Source organism: Anopheles ziemanni, chromosome 3, assembly GCF_943734765.1.
Source record: "Anopheles ziemanni chromosome 3, idAnoZiCoDA_A2_x.2, whole genome shotgun sequence".
Taxonomy (NCBI): Eukaryota; Metazoa; Arthropoda; class Insecta; order Diptera; family Culicidae; genus Anopheles; species Anopheles ziemanni.
The window spans coordinates 76623218-76642268 of NC_080706.1; the positions used below are offsets into that span (position 1 = coordinate 76623218).

A 19051-nucleotide genomic window follows, 5' to 3' on the forward strand; every position below is an offset into this window, starting at 1 on the left:
GTCCCGCAAGTATCAAGAGAATTGTTTTACCCTTCTTTTCAGAAGTGTTTTACATCCAAAATTGCATAGCAAATCTGCTGCAAAAGAAGGTGTAAAACACTTCTGAAAAGAAGAGCGATCAGGTCTCAAGAGAATTCTTTTACATCAAAATGACGCCAAAATTTCTCGTTGGGTTGCTCTTTGATGCTTTTTCTAATCCCAAATGAATCAAACCTGATCCAAAATTATCAAATTAGATTCAATCCTTTAGAACCCCTTGGGGATCGAGTCTTCAAATCTTCCGAATACCGATTCTGCCAACACTACCAAGCAACCATTTTCGCGCCAAACCTCAGTTGTCTTTTGCGTTGCTTGTTCGTACATGATTTCACAGTTTGCTGCAACTGCTCTACTAACATGGAATCGAACACGGTAAAACATGATCAAGTGAGTGTAGTTGTATGGATATCATAAAATTTCTTCTTGTTTCTTAAACAGGATATTCAGGAAAATATGCTGCCGCTAGAGAATGCCTTGGAAAACGTTCCGCAACCATCTTCCATTGAACAGGCGGAGGCCGAAAGGCGTTTCGTGGAACGGAAAGAGTTTCAGGACGATTTGTATAGACACCGGGCGAAACAGCTAGAATTTCTCGAAAAGAAACTGTCTGGTTTTGCTGGTTTTATGCGGGAAATTAAGAAGAAAAAACCTGGATTCCAGAAAAAAGCCGGTGTGAAACCATTGCAAAACATAAAAAATGTCCGCAGCAATTCGCCCGATGATACCGTGTTCGATGAAACTCCTTCGTACATAGAAGGTACGATGCGGGGTTATCAGGTAGAAGGACTCAACTGGATGATTTCCCTGTACCAAAATGGTCTGAATGGCATCTTAGCCGATGAGATGGGGCTCGGGAAAACCATTCAGTCCATTTCCATGATCGGTTATCTGATGAATGTTCGGTAAGTGGTGTGCTTATAATTGTTGGGGCGGCAACGCTATGTGTACTAAGTTTGAAAATCATTGCAGTGAACTAAAGGGTCCTTTTCTAGTGGTTGTGCCGCTTACTACAATCGATAATTGGATAAAGGAATTTGCAAGATTTCTTCCCTCAGCGAATGTCCTGAGGGCGCACGCAATTGGTGACCTGAAACAAGAGATCTTTAAAAAGCTAAAAGCTACACGACGTTCATGGAACGTGGTCGTCACGAGCTACGAGTTTTTGGTTCGTCATAAATTTTACTTTTCAAGAATCAACTTCCACTACGCTATCATCGACGAGGGCCACCGGGCAAAGAATGAGAATACACTTTTCCCTCGAACGTTGCGTGTGTGCCACATTCAAGGTATGATCATGCTGACCGGTACACCAATCCACAACAATCTGCATGAACTGTGGGCCCTGCTGAATCTGCTGATGCCACTGTTCTTCAACAGTGCTGACAATTTCGATAGCTGGTTCAAGGTGGAGGACTGTATCGATCCGCAGCATGAGCAGACGCGCCGGTTGCAAAACCTCCTGAAACCACTCATGCTACGACGGATTAAGAGCGAAGTGTGTCCCGATATTCCACCCAAAGTTCGCATAACTCTGTTCATTCCACCCACGGAAGAGATCTGCGTGTGGTCGAAAAAAATACTTGAGAGAGACGTTCAGATCTTAAAATCTAATGGCTTTCTCGGGCAATACCGTATATCCAACGTTTTTCCGTACCTTAGACAATCGACGCTCCATCCGTATCTAATTCCTGGAGCCGAACCGACCGAGCACGGCAATGAAGTCACGGAACAGATTGTGGAATACAGCAGCAAAATGATCGTGCTGGATAGGTTGCTAAAAAGGCTGAAAGAGCGGGGATCGAAGGTGCTTATTTTTACGCAGTTCGTCATGATGTTGGACATTCTGATGGACTTCTTCGACTATCGCGGTTATGAGTACTGCGTTATCCATGGAAGCACATCTATCGAGGAACGGCAAAAACGAATGGACTCATTCAACCACCCCGATTCAGACAAGTTCATTTTCGCACTGTCAACGCGCGCCGGTGGTCTGGGCATCAATCTGGTTGCAGCCGACACCGTCATTTTTTACGACATGGATTTCAACCCGCAGGCGGATTTCCAGGCGGAAGATCGAGCGCATCGTATTGGGCAGCTGAAGAAGGTGCACATCTTTCGGTTGTTCGTGCGCGGCACCATTGAGGAATCCTTAAATGCTATATCGGAGCGCAAAAAGCAGTTGGATGAGTCCGTCATTAAGCGCACTTTGACAAAGCAGCTTCAAATAGCAGCAATCGAATTTCAGCAGAAGAATCTTTGGTCCGTTGGAACCATCGATCCATCGGCAGTGGAGAACGAATTGGATGCTGTGTTTCGTGAGATGGACACGGATTCAGGACTGCAGGAGGACTGTGCCATCGTAGTACCCGGAATACCCCGCGAAAATAATAATATTGTTGTTTCGCAGAAGCGCAAACGCGACGATGAATTAATCACCTCCAGCAAACGCAAGCGTGTAGCTGTAAGTGAGATTTAGAAAAGCCGTTTGTTCGCTTCACTACGTTACCTGATAACTATTATTACCATTATTATTAACATCATTCAGGGAAATTAGTTCCATCACTGTTTTGCTTTATGGATTATTATCGTGTTGGGTTAAACACAAAACTTCTTTTTTGTCAGCTTGAATATAATTTAAATATGACCTCATAAATACTCATTCCCAAATATTGAACTTGATCGTTTTGTAACATGATGCATGATTTTCGTTAATAAATGTATTCCTTACGTAATTTCGTTTGCTTTCTGTCGTCTTCTTACGAAAAGCCAAATCCTTAAGTTGAATAGCTACAATTCTTAATTTATTGTATAAACTGGAATCTGATGATACTCAATCAGAAACTTCCATTTCGCTTTCATCGTCATCGCTCGCATCTTTTTTGTGAACCCCATGACCATTCTGGCGTAACAAAGGCGTAGTACCGTTCCTGTTGGCTGACATTTTGTCTTCATCGTACTCTTCATTGTCATCGTCGTCATCGACATCGTCGACATCCTCGTCATCGTACATGTCTTCGTTAGATGACTCAGGCTGTTCGATACCTTCCTTTCCCAGCATCGAATCCACATCGGAATCGTCACCCTCCTGGTACACAAGCACGTTGGTGTTGGCCTGATCTTCCGGTGTTACCGTTTGCTTGTTACGATCGATTTGTTCAAGAAGTAATCCCAAACGACCGCGTAGTCTAAAAGGAACAAACAATATTCGATTCAGACAACATGTGATAAAACACTTAAAGCCCTACGTTACCTGGAAAGGGAGTTCAAATGCTCCACGCGATACTCGATGATTCCGAGGCAGGTGGCGAATTCACCCAACAGGTTTGATGACCCCAGTGCCATCATCTGGCTTGAGTGGATGCTGATAAGATGTTTAAGCCAACAGACGGCCGTTTGAACGCTACAAAAATGGATTGGGTAGAGTTTAGATACGGATAAAGTTAAAAAAAATATGTATCAATACGTACTGCATCGTTTTCATTTGCATCATATGCGAAAGCTCGTTCAAAAGAGCGCTCACATATTGGGACGGCATGCGCTGGATCGTTTGCTGAATTACTTCTGGGTCGTTGTTAGAGAAAACTAGCCGTAGCAGGTCGGCATCTTTGCTGTGGAGTCCCTGTACCAGCAGATGAATCATATTCTTTTGCCCCGATTTCGTTTTCGTTCCGCTGCGGTCCGGCAGCAGAGAAAGGTTCTCCAGTCGCACTTCCATTGGAATTTCAACCTACAATCGTATTGAGTTTATTAGAACATTTGGCGCGACAAACCCCACCTGGCGTAACGTTACCTTTTTGACCGACTTTTTATTCGCATTCACCGGGTTCAAGTACTCCGCATCTTCGACGAGAGGCGTTTTCGTTTTAAGGTCCCCGTCCTTTGCTTTACCGGTTATCAACTTGACCGGTTCTCGGATAATAACATTCCACTTAACGTCGTCCTCGATCGTTACCTGCTCAAAGCGTAAGTGTGCCTCCGTGCCGTACCCGAGGAGAATTTGCTCTTGCTGTGGAGAATATTGCACCGTGGCAACAAATACGGGCAACCGGTCGACCACTTTCGTTTCCTGGCCCGTTGAATCGATGGCCACCTCAAACATGTGCGAAGCTTTGTACGGTTTCTTGGTGCTCAGTTTGCCCATATCTCGCACGAAGTAGTGCGACACACCCGTCCGCGATACGGCCACTAGGTGAAGCTTGTTACCGACGAGCTTTGGGGATAAATACTCCGGAACGTCGTCCAGCGCGAAGTAAGCGATCGGATTCTTTTCCTCACCGGTAATGGACCACAGGGACAGGTTGCGGTCGTTTGCCGAGCCGGACAATGCGTACACTACTGCGTCTTCGTCCACACCGACAATGATAGGGTGCAGTAGTTGTGTGTTGGAAGTATGTCCGACGAGGGTGCGCACCGTTTGATCACTTTCGCGATCCCATAGTGTTAGCTGTTTCGCGCCGGTTAGAATAGATCCAGCGTGCGCCATAACGCAGGTTAACTTTTCCACCCCAATCTTGTGCACCTTGCGCTGGGCGCACTTGCTGACGCTCCATTCGATGACCTTTCCGTCGGCACCGGCCGTGTAGATGCGATCCGAGTCGTGCTCCGCGTTGAAGTATATCGCCGTGATGGGAGCCGTATGTCCATCGCCTTTACAGGTGTGTTCTATGGAGCCTGTCGCCAGGCTGTAGAATGCAACTCCACCCTTGCTGGTGCCAAAAGCCACTAGTAACTGTCCTGCCAAGCTTAGTCGTGATTTCTTCGACTTTCCTTTTGGAGTGGTTCTCTCGTTGTTGCCAGTCTGGATCCATGCGAAGCTCGTGCACGGTGCGTTGAGGTGCAAGTTCGGCGTGTAAACCTGATGAACGGCGCTGGCTTCCACATCGTGCACGACGAATTTACCTTGCTGACCGATGTATGCACAGTACTTGCCGTCGGGGGAAAACTGCCGCAATGTAAGAGACATGGTTGGAGGCTAATTTATTGTGTTATTTCTAGTGAATAAAAGCATGGGAACTTCAAACGTGAAAAACAGCGTGCTCGGTCTTTGATTGTTATGTCCACGGTAAACGTCAAAATATATGACATTTCCGAATATCCCTTTGAAAAGCCCTTAGTTTTTCCGTGAAAAAAAGCAAAACATTGTGAATTTATCAACCAAACAAACGATGTAAAATATTATAATAAATAGATGATATTTAAAATGTATGTTTTATAGCACTTTTTACCTGTAGGGTACTATTTTCAAGAATACCTGATATCTTGGACGGTTGTAACGTCTGAAAGACGTTTGCCATCAGACGTTTCCCAGCCAAAACAAATTAATGGAACTTGGTGCAAGGATTGGACTAACAGAGTCCTGAGGTATTTTCAATAACAAAATGGGCTCGAGTTGTTGTTTGAAGACTAGACAGAACGGATTTTATATCAGCGTTCATCAACATTTCTTGATTTTTATAAAACTAATTTATCAGATGAAACGTACGTTTGATTTCCAGTCGGCGCTGGGTCCGATACTGAATAACTGGAATTCGGCGAACTACGGGATCAGCTGGGTGCAGGTCGGCTTACTCACCACTACCCACACCAGCCAAAATCGCCATTTTTGTCTTGCTGCTCAAAGAGAAACTGCATCGGACGCAGGTTCACGAACCAAAAAGGAAGCAGCAATAGTGGAAGAAAGTAAAACATTTTAACTCCCGTAAATCGTCGCTAGTGTTTGTCACCGATCTGTGCTGTGTCCGGGTGGTCGTGGAATCAAGTTTCTCCTGGGAAACCGATCGCGGAAGGTGCGTTGCAGTTTTTGATGGACAGCTAAGCATACACCACCGAGAGTGTGAAGCAGGCGGAGCATTCTAGCGAACGTCAAACGTCTACCTTTGCACCTGCGATGACGACCGACACGGAGGACGAGGTGGTGCCAGTGATGATGGTGCCGGTCGGGGCAACTCCGTCGACCTCGACCGGGCGAACCCGAAGACTACGCAATCGAACCGTGCTGGCGGACGAGGACGACAGTGACAACGACAGTAGCGGCAGTGGGCCCATCGCGGGACCGAGTCGGCGACGCACCGTCCCCGTTGCCAAGCTCGACCTGGCATCGGAAAGCTCGGAGTGGGAATCGGACTGGAACAGCAGCGAGGAGCAGTTGCTGGAAAAGGGTGACAAGGACGCGGTAGCGGCCGTGCTAGCCAGCAAGCTCGGGTACGCCTCGGACGAGTCGAGCGGAAGCGCCAGTAGCAGCGATTGCGAAAAGTGTCCTATCTGTCTCCTATCGCTACACAACCAGCAGGTCGGGGTACCACAAGTGTGCGAGCATATGTTTTGTGCGCCGTGCATCAAAGAATGGTCAAACAATGTGTCCACCTGCCCGATCGATCGAAAGTCCTTCGACGTCATCAACATTTTCCGCGACACGGACTTGCAGAAGGGAAGCGTCGCAGTGTACCACGTACCACCGAAGCCGTCCGGCGATGAGGAAGGAGTAGATCGGTTAGGTGACGCGGCGGCAACGGCGGGCGTTGCTGCCGGAGGAGTGCCCCCGGAGCCGGACGAGCTGACGTACTGCGAGGTGTGTCGACAGGCGCACAGTGAGGAAACGATGCTGCTATGCGATTCGTGCAACTTGGGCTATCACATGGAGTGTCTCAATCCGCCCCTGCTCGAGATACCTTCCGGCTCGTGGTACTGCGACTGCTGCTTCGCGTCCGGCTCCGACGAGGACGACAACGAGCTGCAGGATCTGCTAAATGATCTGAACGAAATAGGTGGAATGCGTGAGTCCCGCTTGCGCCAGCGCATACACAGTCCGGCCCGGATCGTCCGCACACGTCAGAGCGAACGCATACGAGCGGCCATCCTCAATCGGGCAGCCGCCGCCGTCCGGTTGAACGTTGCCCCAAGCTCACCGGATGGTGCTGGACCGTCAACGGTGGCCACCGCTCGGACACGCCGCCTGGCAGCTGGTTCATCGGCACACGGTGGAAGCAGCAGCAGCAGCAGTTTAGTCGCGGTAGCAGCTGCACCCCGGGCGCGCAAGACGGTCAAGCGGAAACGACGCCGTCGAACGCGGAGGAAAATTCTCAGCATGATCATCTCCGAGTACGACGTGGACGACAACGACGACAATGGGGGCGGCGGGGGCGAGGGACACAAGTTTGCAATCAAGCGCAAGAAACTCTACAGCACGCTGCGGAAACTGCGCAAGAAGCGTGCGAAGCGCCGCAAGTCAGCCTCCACTACGATCCTCGGAAACCGGAGCCGGAACCGCTTGGTGGGTGCACTGGGCGTTACGGTGGGAGCTACAGATGGTGGGGCGGTCGGTGGTGAGCTGATCCGGGTGACCAACATGGATAGCGATGGCGTGCAGCGGCAACGGATCAGCGCCGGTATAGCGCCGCTAAAGATTTTCGGTGGCCGCAACGATCTGGAATACTTCAGTGACGATGACGATGATGAGGAGGGTAGCAGCACGGGTGGTGGTGGAGGTTTAGGAGGCGGCGGATCTACCCTCGTGGCGAGCAGATCGTCTGGACCGCGGCTCCGCAATGGCGTTGGTCGATGGCGAGCGTTGAAAAGTGGATTCGAAAGCTTCAGCACACCAACACTGAACCGGGCAAGTGGTTCGAGTACCGCCGGGGACCTGCTTGGTAGCATCCTCGAGAGCCAGGAGCGCTGGCATTCCCGCGAAGGTCTACGAAACGTTCGTATTGCCGGTGGAAGAATTATTTTCCCCACATCCTCCAGCTCGACGGGGAGGCGCTCAACAACCACGACGGCAACGACGGCGACGACTGCGACGGGTTCCAGTAACGGCGAGGGTCAGATAACGTCGGCGGCCAACACGTCGGACAGTACGAGCACGCAGCTGACGGCAAACAGCACACCGGGAAGCTCTGCTGGACCGGGTAGCAATAATTCTTCCTCTTCCACCAGTCACCAGTCCATGAATGGTACGGGAGAACGAGAAAGTAGCGGTGCTGGTGGTGCTGGTGCTGGCCCTAGCAGCTACTCAAACAGTGGGCTTCCCGGGCCGTCCGATGCAGGACCGGTGAGTAGCAAGGTGGCGTCAACGACAACGACCGTTGCCAGCGGGAACAAACCAGATGAGGATCAGCAGGAGGATAGCGATCAGGAGAACAAGAACAACAAGACTGTCTCGGCCGCGGGTCGTTTGCCGAAAGGGTTGGCACATGACGATGCCAATGCGGACGCCGAACCACCGCCACCGAGCACGAGCTCGTCTTCGTCCGCGGCGGAAAACAATTGTCCGAACTTTTCCGTCTACTCATCGGAAACGCTCCAGTACGCGAAGGGTGGCGACGACGGCAACCAACCGTACGATCCGCTCGATGCCGAGCAGCGCACCGACGACGAAGGTCAAACGGAGGACGATCGGTTCGCGGGCGAGCGCGACGAAGATCTGGTGCAGCTCGACGATGACGATATCGACGGGGAACCGATGTACCCGGGAGCGGCGACACCGCCACCAGCAAGCGAACCGCAGGATCATCAAATGGCCAGCTCGAATAGTAACACCGTGGCGGCAAATGGCGTGGAAGCTGGGGGAAGAAGGGTGAGGAGGAAAACAAGCCAAGGTCAAGACGAAGAGGAGGACGAGCACGAGGAGGAGGATGACGACGAAGAGGACGACGGAACACCGGCCCGGGATGAGTTCGACTCAGAGAGCGATGATGAGCTGAAGAAAATCGAAGCCGATTCCAGTCGTGGCCTCGATGGGCGTCCAAATCGGGTGGACGGGCTCGATGCCCTGACGCCACCCCTCACCACATCGCTCGTGGCGGCACTGGGGGCGTCCGGGGCCGCAATGGCTGCGGCATCCGCAATCGCTACCGCCAACTTTGGTCCGCCGGGCCGTGTAGCTAACGTGGTTACTAACAACTCCGGCAGCGGTCCGGCAGGGGAAGATGATCGTAGTTACACGCCCTGCCTGGACGAGAAGTATCAGGAACGACGCGATCTGATCGATGCTGGCGAGGGTACATCGGGTGCGGGCGCTGGCGGGGGAATGCTGTTGGCCGCATCGTCGCGCTTCCGAAGCCAGGGTAGTGCCATCGATTCGGCTGGCATCGATGGAATGGACACGGAGCTTATTTCGGAGGACGAAGAGGACAATGACGCGTTCCCCGAGGAAGGAGGGGTTTCGGTGGAAGCCTCGACCTCGAAAGCGTCCGGTTCCGGGGCGAAACGGAAGGAGCTGACGTTCAAGAAGGTCACGAAGCGCGGTCGCGAACGGAATTACCGTGAGAAGGACAAGGAGAAGGAGAAGGAGAAGGACAAGGACTCCGGCTCGCGGAGGCGTTCGTCGGGACGACGGGAAGGTGGCGACGAGGGTGATGAGCAGCAGCGGGAGAGCGGTGGCGAAGGGAAATCCACAAACACCGAGCGTCGGAATCGGCAGCGACGTCCGAAGCGAAAGGAACTGCCTCGGTACGACATTCGCTCGATCATCGCCGAGAAGCGGCCCCGTATCTACAAGGACCCATTCGGGCGGGACATTACACCGAAGCGTCGTTCGCGGACACGTTCGCCGTCCAGGAGCCGCTCTCGCGATCGCACCCGTCGTGACGTATCGTTTTCCCTTTCACCCGAGCCGGTTCCAGCGGCAAGGGCACGTTCACGTGACCGCGCTTACGGCGGTTCACAGAGGAGACGCTCACTTTCCCCACTGCCCGCGCGCCATCGTGGCCGATCGCCGGCTGGTGGTGGTGTCCGATCGCCGCTTCCCTTCCGTGGTCGCTCGTCGTCACGGTCGCGCTCGAGAGGAGTTGGTGGACGCCCGATGCCGCTTCGATCACTGTCGCCTCATTCTCCGCCTCCGATGCGCGGACGGTATGGTGGTGGTGCCCGATCGCCACGGTCGCTGTCCCGCTCACGATCGCTTTCGCTGGATCGCCGACCTCTCGCGGGACGCCGCGGAAGCTTGCGACGCTCGTTCGCCGCCGACAGCAGATCACGGTCCCGCACACGATCACGCTCACGTTCCCGCTCACGGTCCCGCGGATCACGATCCCCTCCGCCGAACACGGATCGAAGGATTTCGCGCGCGAAAAAGAAGGCCAAGCGGAAGAACAAACAACGGCTCGTGTCACCCGGGGCCGGTCGGAGTCGCAGCAGAAGTCGAACCCCTCGCAGTCGAAGCCGCAGCCCGGCGATCGGTGTGCGTGGCGGACGTGTCCGTGGTGGCCACAAAGGAGGCGACCCTGGTGGCGGTGGTCGGAAGAAGAAAACCAAACGTCGCAGTGTGTCTCCCCCACCGCAACCACCGCTGCCGACGGGAAAGAAGGCCAAGAAGAAGAAGGATCGTAAGCGGACGTCCCTGTCGCCGGTCGGTTCCCGTTCGCGCTCGCAATCGCGCAGCCCGCCTCCAACTTCTTCGTCGTTGCTAGCGGATCGGTACACCAAAGGCACCACGCAACACCACCATCGGCAGCGATCGCGTGATCGAGACTCGTGGACGCCACCGCCCCCGCCACTGCCGAAAACGAACGGTGCGAGCAATGCCGTCGCGACGGCCGCCGCCGCCGCCAACCTGACGGTGATCCTCACGAACGAGGAAGCGCTGGCGAAGAAGAAGCAGCAGCTGAACGGGGGCAAGGACGGCCGAAGCCGCAGCAGTAAGCAAGCCCGCAAGGAGGCCCGACGTCGGGAGCGGGAGGCGGCACGTGAAGGCGGCAAGAAGAGTGGCGGTCTGCAGCCCTCGAAGGAAGTATTTGCATCGGGTGATAATATTCTTGTAAGTGTTAGCTTTAGCGAAAAGAACAAAGACGGTGCGGCGACGGGTGGGGCGAGCGGATCAACGGCGACGGCCGGGTCGACCGCAGCGGGTGGAGGTGGTGCGGATGGGAAGGGATCGGATTCACGGCACCATCATCACCATCATCACCATCATCATCATCACCAAGGAGAAGCGGCCAGCGAGCGGTTGGGATCGTCCAAGCAGCAGCGTCAGAAGGAAGCGACCACCTCCTCTTCCACGTCCTCCAAGCGCCAGCGGGGTACGACCGCCACCGAGTCGACAAAGACGTCGAAGCGCTCGGATGAAGCTGCTGCAGTCAGGCGGAAGCAGCGTGCGCAACGAAAAGCTGGTGCTGGGGACGGACCTGGTCCGAAGCCGGTCGTCATTATCGACCTCGATGGGTCACCGTTCCGCGTGCTTACCCCTTCGCCTAAGGCCGTCATCGTGCTATCGGACAGTGACACCGAGAAGGACAAGGAAAACCGACGTACAGTGGGCACTGCGGAGGGAGCCCTACCGTCCGGTCAGGGTGGTACTAGCGGATCGCAGGAAAAGCGCCCGGAGGGAACCACCACCCTCGGCCAATCACTGGGACTGCTGCTCGGTGTTGATGGTCCGCTCGGACCGATGAATGCTGGAGGAGCGGGCGGTGCCGGAAATGCAGGTGGTGGAGCCACGGGTGGTGGTGTTCGTAAAACAACGCCACCGGACGCACGTCGGCCATCCCCGGACGATGATATGTTTGGTCCGAAAACGCCACCTGGGTTCCCCGCCGGTGGGGGACCGGGACATCTTTCCTCCAAGGCGACCCTCCAGCAGGCTCCCAAGTTTTCGATGCAGGTCAAGACGAAATCCTCCAACCTGCGTCCCGTCAACCCGCTGTACGATCCGGGCGATCTGGACGAACCGAAGGACGACAGCCCGGATCGGCAGGAGGCGGCAAATGCTGCGGCAGCGGCGGTGGTGGGAGAAATCACCGGCTCGGCATCGTCGGCCCAGGCTGCTGCAGCGCTGGGGATGGTCGCTACGTACGGTGGGATGCTCGGTGGCGCCGGTACAACCACCGTCGGGCCAAACACTCCACCCGAACCAGCGCCCCAATCGCCATCACCCGACGTGTACGATCCGTTCGAGCCAACCAAGTCACCGTCACCGTCGCCGCCCCCTGGCCAGGGACGGGATCGATCGGATGCGCTCTCGATTGCCCGGCTCTCGGACGAAGAGCGCCAGGAGAAGGGTTCGGCCGGAGTTGGTGGTGGTGCGGCCGACGGGGAAGGCATGGGCGACTCCGGTGCCTCTGGCGTTGCTAACGATGGCTCACTGAACGGCGGAATGATTGAATCGCGTACACCTCCTCAACCGATGACGCTAAAGTCGACCCGCCAGAACAGCGGCGCCAGCGGCGGCAGCAACAACAACGCAGGACCCGGTGTCTCGAACGGTGGCGCCGGTAAGGTGACAGTCCTGAGCAACCTCGTCCTCACCGGCGGCGGCTCGTCGAACGTCGTGAACAACAGCGGCTCGGACGGACGGCTTGACGCATCCGGCGCTAACTCCGACTCGGACGTCATCTTCGACGACTTCATGTCGGCCGGCAACAGCCTCATCTCGAAGCTTCCACTACCGGGCTCTTCCTCCGCGGCCCAGGCCGGTGGCCCGCAGCAGCAACAGCCAGGCACGACCAGCAACAAATTCGTCGGCGACTTCCTCAATCCCACCGACTCGCCGTACTCGCCCGGTGCGAGCGACTTTGACGACCTCTTCGAACCGCCCGGCGGTGTGGATCTGCTCGACTCGCCACCGCCCCCTCCTCACCATTCGCACGGCGGCAAGCAGCAGTCGTCGGCGGCCAACAATGGGCCCTCGGGCTCCCAACAGCAGCAACACGGTTACAAACCATCGACCTCGAAGCAGATGCCGAATACGAAGGCGGCCAAAAAGTCCACCAATCAGTTCGATTCGCTGTTCGGTTCGTCACCGAACCACAACAACTCTACTGGCGCCACCGGTCGGAGCAGGCGGGAACGCAAAGGAGGGCAGCACAGGCGCTCGAAGGGAGGTACGTATCGGTAACAGGAATAGTACACATGTCTTCAAATACTTTAAGAACAAGTTCCTTCATTCGACTTCTATCGTTATTGTTTCACAAATTCAAAGGTTTGCGGCATTCCATTGGCATAAAGAGGACAGTTTTTGCTTGTTTTAATTTGATAGTACATATGACACACTCACAATAATTCATTTGATTTATGTCTGCTGAACTAAGAAGCCAGGGCCTTTCTGGATAAAAAGGTAGCTAAATATATCCAACAACCATTTTTATGTCTTGTGCAAACACCACAGAATATTTTAAAAAATATGTAGAAAGTAAGGTTAATGGAATGACGTTAAGCGCTACGTCGGTCCCATGGGGCCGACAGTGTTCTTTCCCGTAAACCGGCGTCGGTCTGCTTGGACCGACACAGCCCGTTAGGTAAGCCGGCGTTTCTACGAATTGCTTGCAGAACGGAAAGCGGTGCAATTTGCGCATAGCGCTTAACGTGTTAACCGCCGTTGCGACATGGCTAATGGCTGTGCATTTATATTCCCGTAAATCAAGTTACATAAAAATCAATCCGCTCATGCCCAAACTTCTTTACAGGTAAAGCAAACCAAAAAACTGACGCCGGGGACGAGGAAGATCCTTCGAAGCTGACGGTCAAGGAGAAGGTACGTCCGGGGTGTTGTTTGTCTGTTTGTTTGTGCTTATCATCAAAAAAGTATTTATTAATCCGACCCGCTACTGTTTTGCAGTACCTCAAGAAACTCAACCGCCTCGAGCGTGTCGTCGAAGAGGTGAAGCTGGTCATTAAACCTTACTACAACAAGAAGCAGATCAACAAAGACGAATACAAAGACATAATGCGTCGGGCCGTACCGAAGGTAGGTGTATTACTTTGCATTCCATCGCGCCCGATAGCGTTCTGACCTTTCTGACCTGACCAATTCGTTTGGTTTATTTTCGTGCTTTCTGTTGTTTTAGATCTGCCACAGCCGAACCGGCGAGATTAACCCGATAAAAATACAGAAGCTCATCAAGGCGTACGTGCGTAAGATACGTGGCAAGCGGCGCACCGGCAAGAAGGGTCCCGGGGTGGGCGGAGGAGGTGGTCCCGGTGGTCTGATGGCAGCGAGCAACAACGCGATCATACTGTAGGAAAAGAGCTCGGGACGTGCGTGATTCCGTGGTTCTTCGAGCAATTTGATAGTTTTTATCAGTATCTAATACATTTACAGCGTAGGGATACACACTCACACACACACACTCACATATGCATAGTTTGTAAAAGAAACGATGATGCTTCGCGGAAATTGGAGTGGGAAAGTGGAACAAAATTCTAGGGTTTTTGGAATGCAACCGATAATTCCACACAAACACACACACACACAGAGTATCTAAAACCCCACTACCTATCGCATTGAGCGCCCTTCAAACTGGCACTGTTCTTCGACGCGGGGATAGTGGTTAGTTTGTGTTGGGTTATAATGAACTGTATAGAAAAAAAAAGTAAAGAATCGCGACCTATATTATTATTATTATTATTATTATTATCGCTTAACTTGACCAGGATGTAGACCGAAGTAAAGGTCTGCGCTCGTACCGTGTACCATTATAGCAAAACCCTCTTATCTCCCCTATTATGATCATGTAATCACTCACCGATTGTGTACCGTTCATTGCGATCGCGAGAGAGCTAGTTTTAAATTAATATTATACATACTTATGTTTATGTACAAAGTAGGAAAAAAGAACCCGAAAATTACGACACCGGAAAGCTGGGGCAATCAGAGAAAGAGAGAAAGAGTGAGCGTATGCGGTTTGTACAACAGAAACAACCGGCAAACGGAGCACAGGTTTGGAGGGATCAGTCTCAATCTCTCAGTGTGTTTTTAGTTATGTGAATGTCTGTCTGTCTTCTGTATGTTTTTTTGCGTTAGGATGTATTAGGTTCGATTATTATAATAAATTTAACAGAACAAAAGAAACAAAAAACTCCCCCGCACGTATGGGTAGCAATATCTCGCGACGCCAAGTAACGGATGAGGACAGAAACCCGGTCACGGAAAGAATACAATTATCGACCACCACATCCCCGAAACTACGCGGAGAGGAAAGTGCAAATTCGGAAGGAACACTGTTAAACTGTTAGCAAAACTTCCAACGGTGGAACGCCCCTTGCAGGGAGTTTTCGAATGTATGTGTTTAGTAAGAGGCCAATCACCCGCGAGTGGCGTTTCCCCCAATTCGCGGAAGGAATCGATAACAAAAAAAGGATGATGCATGCGGTGCGGTAACATTTAAGTCGTATTTATAGATTGAGTGTATTATAGAGAAAAACAAAATTAAACAAACAAACAAAACAATTAAACTATTGCTAACGAAAATCGTTAGGGCTTACAAAAGTGAAGAGCAAGATCGGAGGAGTACGAGAAACTTATTCACTTCTTGCAAGCATGCGCAATCACATTAGCACACACACACACCCATGATTACACAAAGTTGCTCTTAAAACAATGGAGCACCAAAATATTAAGCGCGCTATATATGAAGAAAGGCACGGTGGGATGGACGGATTGAAGGAACTAAAAATGCCTCCAACGATGGCACGTCGCCTAAGGAAGATTTAAGGATGGCAAAACACTAGCCGTAACGAACAAATTATATTTATTAACATATAAATACTATTGAACACGGCAGAAAACAAAAAGAAAAACAACACACATACAAAACATTAATCACACAATCTCCTTCTCCTCGTGCGCTCGTTAAGTGATAAGCTGAAAATAGTACGCTGTTAAGTAGACACAATGATGCTGTTCCGCGCGTCAATGGTTCCAAATTGTGTGTGTGTTTGCGCTCTCCGGATGTGATGTTTTTATGCTGATACAGGGGGAGGGGAGCCGTGCCCTACACAAGGGCCGCTGGGAAGGACCTCTTGCATCACCCGTAGGAACCGCTCTAAACTCTAAAGGAATTTTTGATTGTTTCCTCTTCCCGCTCGGGCACGCCTTTTTCTTAAGATTCCAATTAAAATCATTTTCACACACGCAGACACACATCAGTGCGTCGTACCAGGTCGCGGATGCTCTTTGGGGGGCCAGTATTTCCAGAAGAGCTTCGTTATCCTTTACCGTGTGCTGCTATGGCATGCGAGGGACACCGTTCCCCGCATAACGATAAGCCCTCGTTTTGGGCGAGAGGAAACACGGAACGTTCCGAAAACGCAGGCGGAGCAACCCGCACATTGCATTGGGCCAAAACGGATGGATGTGTACCAACAAAGGCAGATAGAAGAGAGGAAGGATGGCGGTTGAGAACCAGAGAGAAAGAAATTCAAATAAAAACAATGAATCATGGTTTAATAAAATGCTAGCTACTAAGTGAAATGATTCATTCTTGTGTTTTCTTGTCTTTTTCGAGCTCTGATCGTTCCGGAAAGAAATCATGCTTGGATTCTCTTCGTTGATTAATATTACTTTATTCTACAATGAATTTCTACACCGGTGTATTTCTAGTTGCTGTAGCCTGCACATGTGCGCAAAACAAAAACAATTATTGTGTATTTAAATTAAATTACTATAACAAAATTGTAAATATTTTTTCGTAAACTAACACACAAACTGCTAAATGCGACAGATTTGGCGAACCTGATCGAAAAAGGAAATGATACCATCTCAACAGCAAACGATGAATGCGTGGAATGAAAGTACTGATTGATCGTCCGCTTTTTAGTGGAAGCCCAGCTGCCTTGGAACGGCGGAGGTTGAAATTCACGTTCACGTCACATCCGTCTGATCCGGAAGAAGTCCGTTTTTTCGAATGGTGCAGTGCCTGGTTGCTGCGTTTGGTCGGCTGGCGTTGATGGAATGCGCAGGGTGCACGCCGTGTTGCAGGTGTTCTGTTAGTAAGTTCTGCTCCGGATTTTCGAAGCTTCATTTTTAGCGCCAATTTACCGACTATCGCGGATTCGCTGCAGACGCTCTCCGCCAACAATTTTCAGCAGGCTGTGAAAACAATCGAAGCAAATGTGATCGTTATTGAGTGATCCTCTGGTGTCGGTTGCTAGGTTAACACCTTGATGACACACTTGTTTTTAACACTTTGTTGACAACACTTCTTGATACCCACATTCCATTGCATTATTTTAGCATTTCGTATTGTCGTTCGTTACCGATTTTTCTCGGCTTTATTTTTCTTAATAATACTCGTGGGAAACGGACTAGAGTAAATCGATACAAGCATACTTAGATCGCCAGCTGCAGCATGTTTTTGACAGAAAGTGCCCGTCAACAAAGTGTTAATTAATGTTTCTTTAAATCGTTACTTACAGCCGCTTCAAATTCGGATAGTAGAGCGCAACGTAGAGTATCATATTGACCGGGAATGTGCCGACCCAGCTCAGGTGGGTCTTGTTGGCGATTGCCATCGCGTACAGGTGGCCACAGCGTTCACTCGTCATGCGTCGATCGGTCGGCTGAACTCGTTGGTTGTATTTCTATCCAAAGACACGGAAGAGAAACTGTCACGCAAAGGGTCCTCGTGTCGTGAAGAGCTTCCCGACACCATCGGCGTTTACTTACCGCGCCGGGCGTATCGGTGAAACACTCCTGCAGAAAGTTGGTCGCCGTCGGTCCGGGGCAGAACATCGTAATGTTTACGTTCGGGTATTCGTTCCGCAGCGACTCGAAGTAACCCTGGTAAGGGAACGAAAACGGAGAGTTAAGGGAAGTATTGCAACGAGATTGAGATTCGTCCCTTCGTTCGACATTCTTACATGAAGCGCATGCTTGGCACCGGTGTACGTGCCCGAGTTCGGGGCACCGATCAGACCGGCCACACTGCTCGTCACCACTAGGTGGCCCTTCATCGAGTTGCGCACGAAAAAGTCCAGCGCTATGCGCGACAGGTTCACCACGGCGAACACGTCCAGCTCGAACAGCTCCCGGTCCACCTTGATGTTGATCGAGCCCCAGGCCGCGCGCTGCGACCGGCCAGCGTTGTTCACCAGCACGTCCACCGTCTTGAAGTGGTCGAGAACCATGTTGAAGTAGTCGTTGTGATGGTTCACATGCAGCATATCCATTTCCAGCACGTACACATCGTTCGGACCGAGGCTTCCGTTCGATTGTGCTGGTCCCGCGATAAAGATAAAAAGAAAGATATCTTAATGTTGGCCATGTGTTCTGCTACGTAAGGGAGAACACTTACCTATGCAAGCCTGCTTCACCTTAAGCAGCTCCGATATATTTCGTGCGGAAATGCACAGCCTCACACCGTTCCTGGCCAGCGCAATGGCCAGGTCGCGCCCAATCCCACTCGACGCACCCGTAATCCATACAACTTTCCCACGCAGTGAAGCTGTGCGATGTTGGGGGAGAGATAGAACATTGTAGAACGATGGTCCGCACCGGATGTGCCGATGGCTACTTACAGATCGGTTTGCCCAGCTTCGAGAGCACAAACAGTTCAATATCCGAATCGAGGGCGGCCCACAGTATCAACCGAATCAGGTGGTACGTGAAGAAACATATCGTTACAAAATAGACGAAGAATGCCATCTTTGGGCGGGACACTATGCCACACACTTCCGTCCGGTTTCAACCCAAATGGCACACCCTTTGGTATGGCGCGTGCTGTTGCGGATCGATGATCACGAACTCCTCTTCCTCCCTAAAAGTATGATCGCACGATGCGGCTGATGATGACACACTATCGCTGTTGAGGGTGAAAAAATCCGATGACACTGTCAACCGCTGCAGACTGTCTCGACGGGAGGTGGCTTCCTACGTCACGGGTCACGGCCTAAGAAAGAGCCTGCCATCTATAATCCATCGTACGGAACGCAAACACTGGAAACAGCAAACTGCGATCGACGTCCAAAAACGATCGGGAACAAATTCGCCTGGTTTGTGTTTTACTTTGGATCTTACTAGGCGAACGCACAATGCGACAGGTGGGCACACTTTCTTTTCCCACCCCGCGGTGTTGGGAATATGTGTGTGTTGTTGTTTTTTTTTTTTTTAATTATTACGCGATATCGCTGACGGGCGACGTTTCCTACGCGCACACACGGGTTCGATAGTGCGTTTTTGCTGACGCCGCCACAATGCCGCTTTTTGTTTCCCCCTCCCCTGCCCAGTTCGACCGGTTGGTCTGGTTCGATCGCGAGTTGCCAAATGTGTCGCGAAATCGAAACTCGACGCTACCGTCCAGTG

General features: G+C 51.7%; 4 protein-coding genes across 4 annotated transcripts; 2 read left to right on the forward strand and 2 right to left on the reverse strand.

Moving 5' to 3' along the window:
* The first annotated feature begins 396 nt into the window (after positions 1 to 396).
* Positions 397 to 2615, forward strand: LOC131285516 (probable global transcription activator SNF2L1). The gene is made up of 3 exons (XM_058314374.1): positions 397 to 426; positions 478 to 941; positions 1009 to 2615. Exons 1-3 carry the CDS (start codon positions 397 to 399, stop codon positions 2513 to 2515), a joined length of 2001 nt encoding a protein of 666 aa, XP_058170357.1. The 3' UTR covers positions 2516 to 2615.
* A 155-nt stretch (positions 2616 to 2770) lies between these two features.
* LOC131286548 (WD repeat-containing protein 43) lies at positions 2771 to 5081 on the reverse strand. Its single transcript, XM_058315512.1, has 4 exons — positions 3830 to 5081; positions 3507 to 3766; positions 3290 to 3439; positions 2771 to 3224 (listed from the first exon to the last, which is right to left on the reverse strand). Exons 1-4 carry the CDS (start codon positions 5000 to 5002, stop codon positions 2870 to 2872), a joined length of 1938 nt encoding a protein of 645 aa, XP_058171495.1. The 5' UTR covers positions 5003 to 5081; the 3' UTR covers positions 2771 to 2869.
* Positions 5082 to 5677: 596 nt separating this feature from the next.
* On the forward strand, positions 5678 to 14082 carry LOC131288733 (serine/arginine repetitive matrix protein 2-like). Its single transcript, XM_058317906.1, has 4 exons — positions 5678 to 12854; positions 13437 to 13504; positions 13589 to 13717; positions 13818 to 14082. The coding sequence occupies exons 1-4, from the start codon at positions 5927 to 5929 to the stop codon at positions 13989 to 13991; spliced, it is 7299 nt and encodes a 2432-aa protein (XP_058173889.1). The 5' UTR covers positions 5678 to 5926; the 3' UTR covers positions 13992 to 14082.
* A 2653-nt stretch (positions 14083 to 16735) lies between these two features.
* On the reverse strand, positions 16736 to 18826 carry LOC131287856 (dehydrogenase/reductase SDR family member 7). The gene is made up of 6 exons (XM_058316942.1): positions 18268 to 18826; positions 18045 to 18194; positions 17611 to 17966; positions 17417 to 17530; positions 17165 to 17331; positions 16736 to 16840 (listed from the first exon to the last, which is right to left on the reverse strand). The coding sequence occupies exons 1-6, from the start codon at positions 18392 to 18394 to the stop codon at positions 16786 to 16788; spliced, it is 969 nt and encodes a 322-aa protein (XP_058172925.1). The 5' UTR covers positions 18395 to 18826; the 3' UTR covers positions 16736 to 16785.
* Positions 18827 to 19051: the final 225 nt, after the last annotated feature.

Excerpts from the sequence above, each read along its gene's own strand:
- LOC131285516 (XM_058314374.1), top strand. The coding sequence starts at position 397 with ATGGAATCGAACACGGTAAAACATGATCAA. Across the intron at positions 427-477 it reads ACACGGTAAAACATGATCAA|GATATTCAGGAAAATATGCT; the intron begins GTGAGTGTAGTT and ends TTTCTTAAACAG. Across the intron at positions 942-1,008 it reads GGTTATCTGATGAATGTTCG|TGAACTAAAGGGTCCTTTTC; the intron begins GTAAGTGGTGTG and ends AAATCATTGCAG.
- LOC131286548 (XM_058315512.1), bottom strand. The coding sequence starts at position 5,002 with ATGTCTCTTACATTGCGGCAGTTTTCCCCCGACGGCAAGTACTGTGCA. Across the intron at positions 3,767-3,829 it reads ATAAAAAGTCGGTCAAAAAG|GTTGAAATTCCAATGGAAGT; the intron begins GTAACGTTACGC and ends ATACGATTGTAG. Across the intron at positions 3,440-3,506 it reads ATGCAAATGAAAACGATGCA|CGTTCAAACGGCCGTCTGTT; the intron begins GTACGTATTGAT and ends CCATTTTTGTAG.
- LOC131288733 (XM_058317906.1), top strand. The coding sequence starts at position 5,927 with ATGACGACCGACACGGAGGACGAGGTGGTGCCAGTGATGATGGTGCCG. Across the intron at positions 13,505-13,588 it reads AGCTGACGGTCAAGGAGAAG|TACCTCAAGAAACTCAACCG; the intron begins GTACGTCCGGGG and ends ACTGTTTTGCAG. Across the intron at positions 13,718-13,817 it reads TGCGTCGGGCCGTACCGAAG|ATCTGCCACAGCCGAACCGG; the intron begins GTAGGTGTATTA and ends CTGTTGTTTTAG.
- LOC131287856 (XM_058316942.1), bottom strand. The coding sequence starts at position 18,394 with ATGGCATTCTTCGTCTATTTTGTAACGATATGTTTCTTCACGTACCAC. Across the intron at positions 18,195-18,267 it reads GAAGCTGGGCAAACCGATCT|CTTCACTGCGTGGGAAAGTT; the intron begins GTAAGTAGCCAT and ends AACATCGCACAG. Across the intron at positions 17,332-17,416 it reads TCACCGATACGCCCGGCGCG|AAATACAACCAACGAGTTCA; the intron begins GTAAGTAAACGC and ends GTCTTTGGATAG.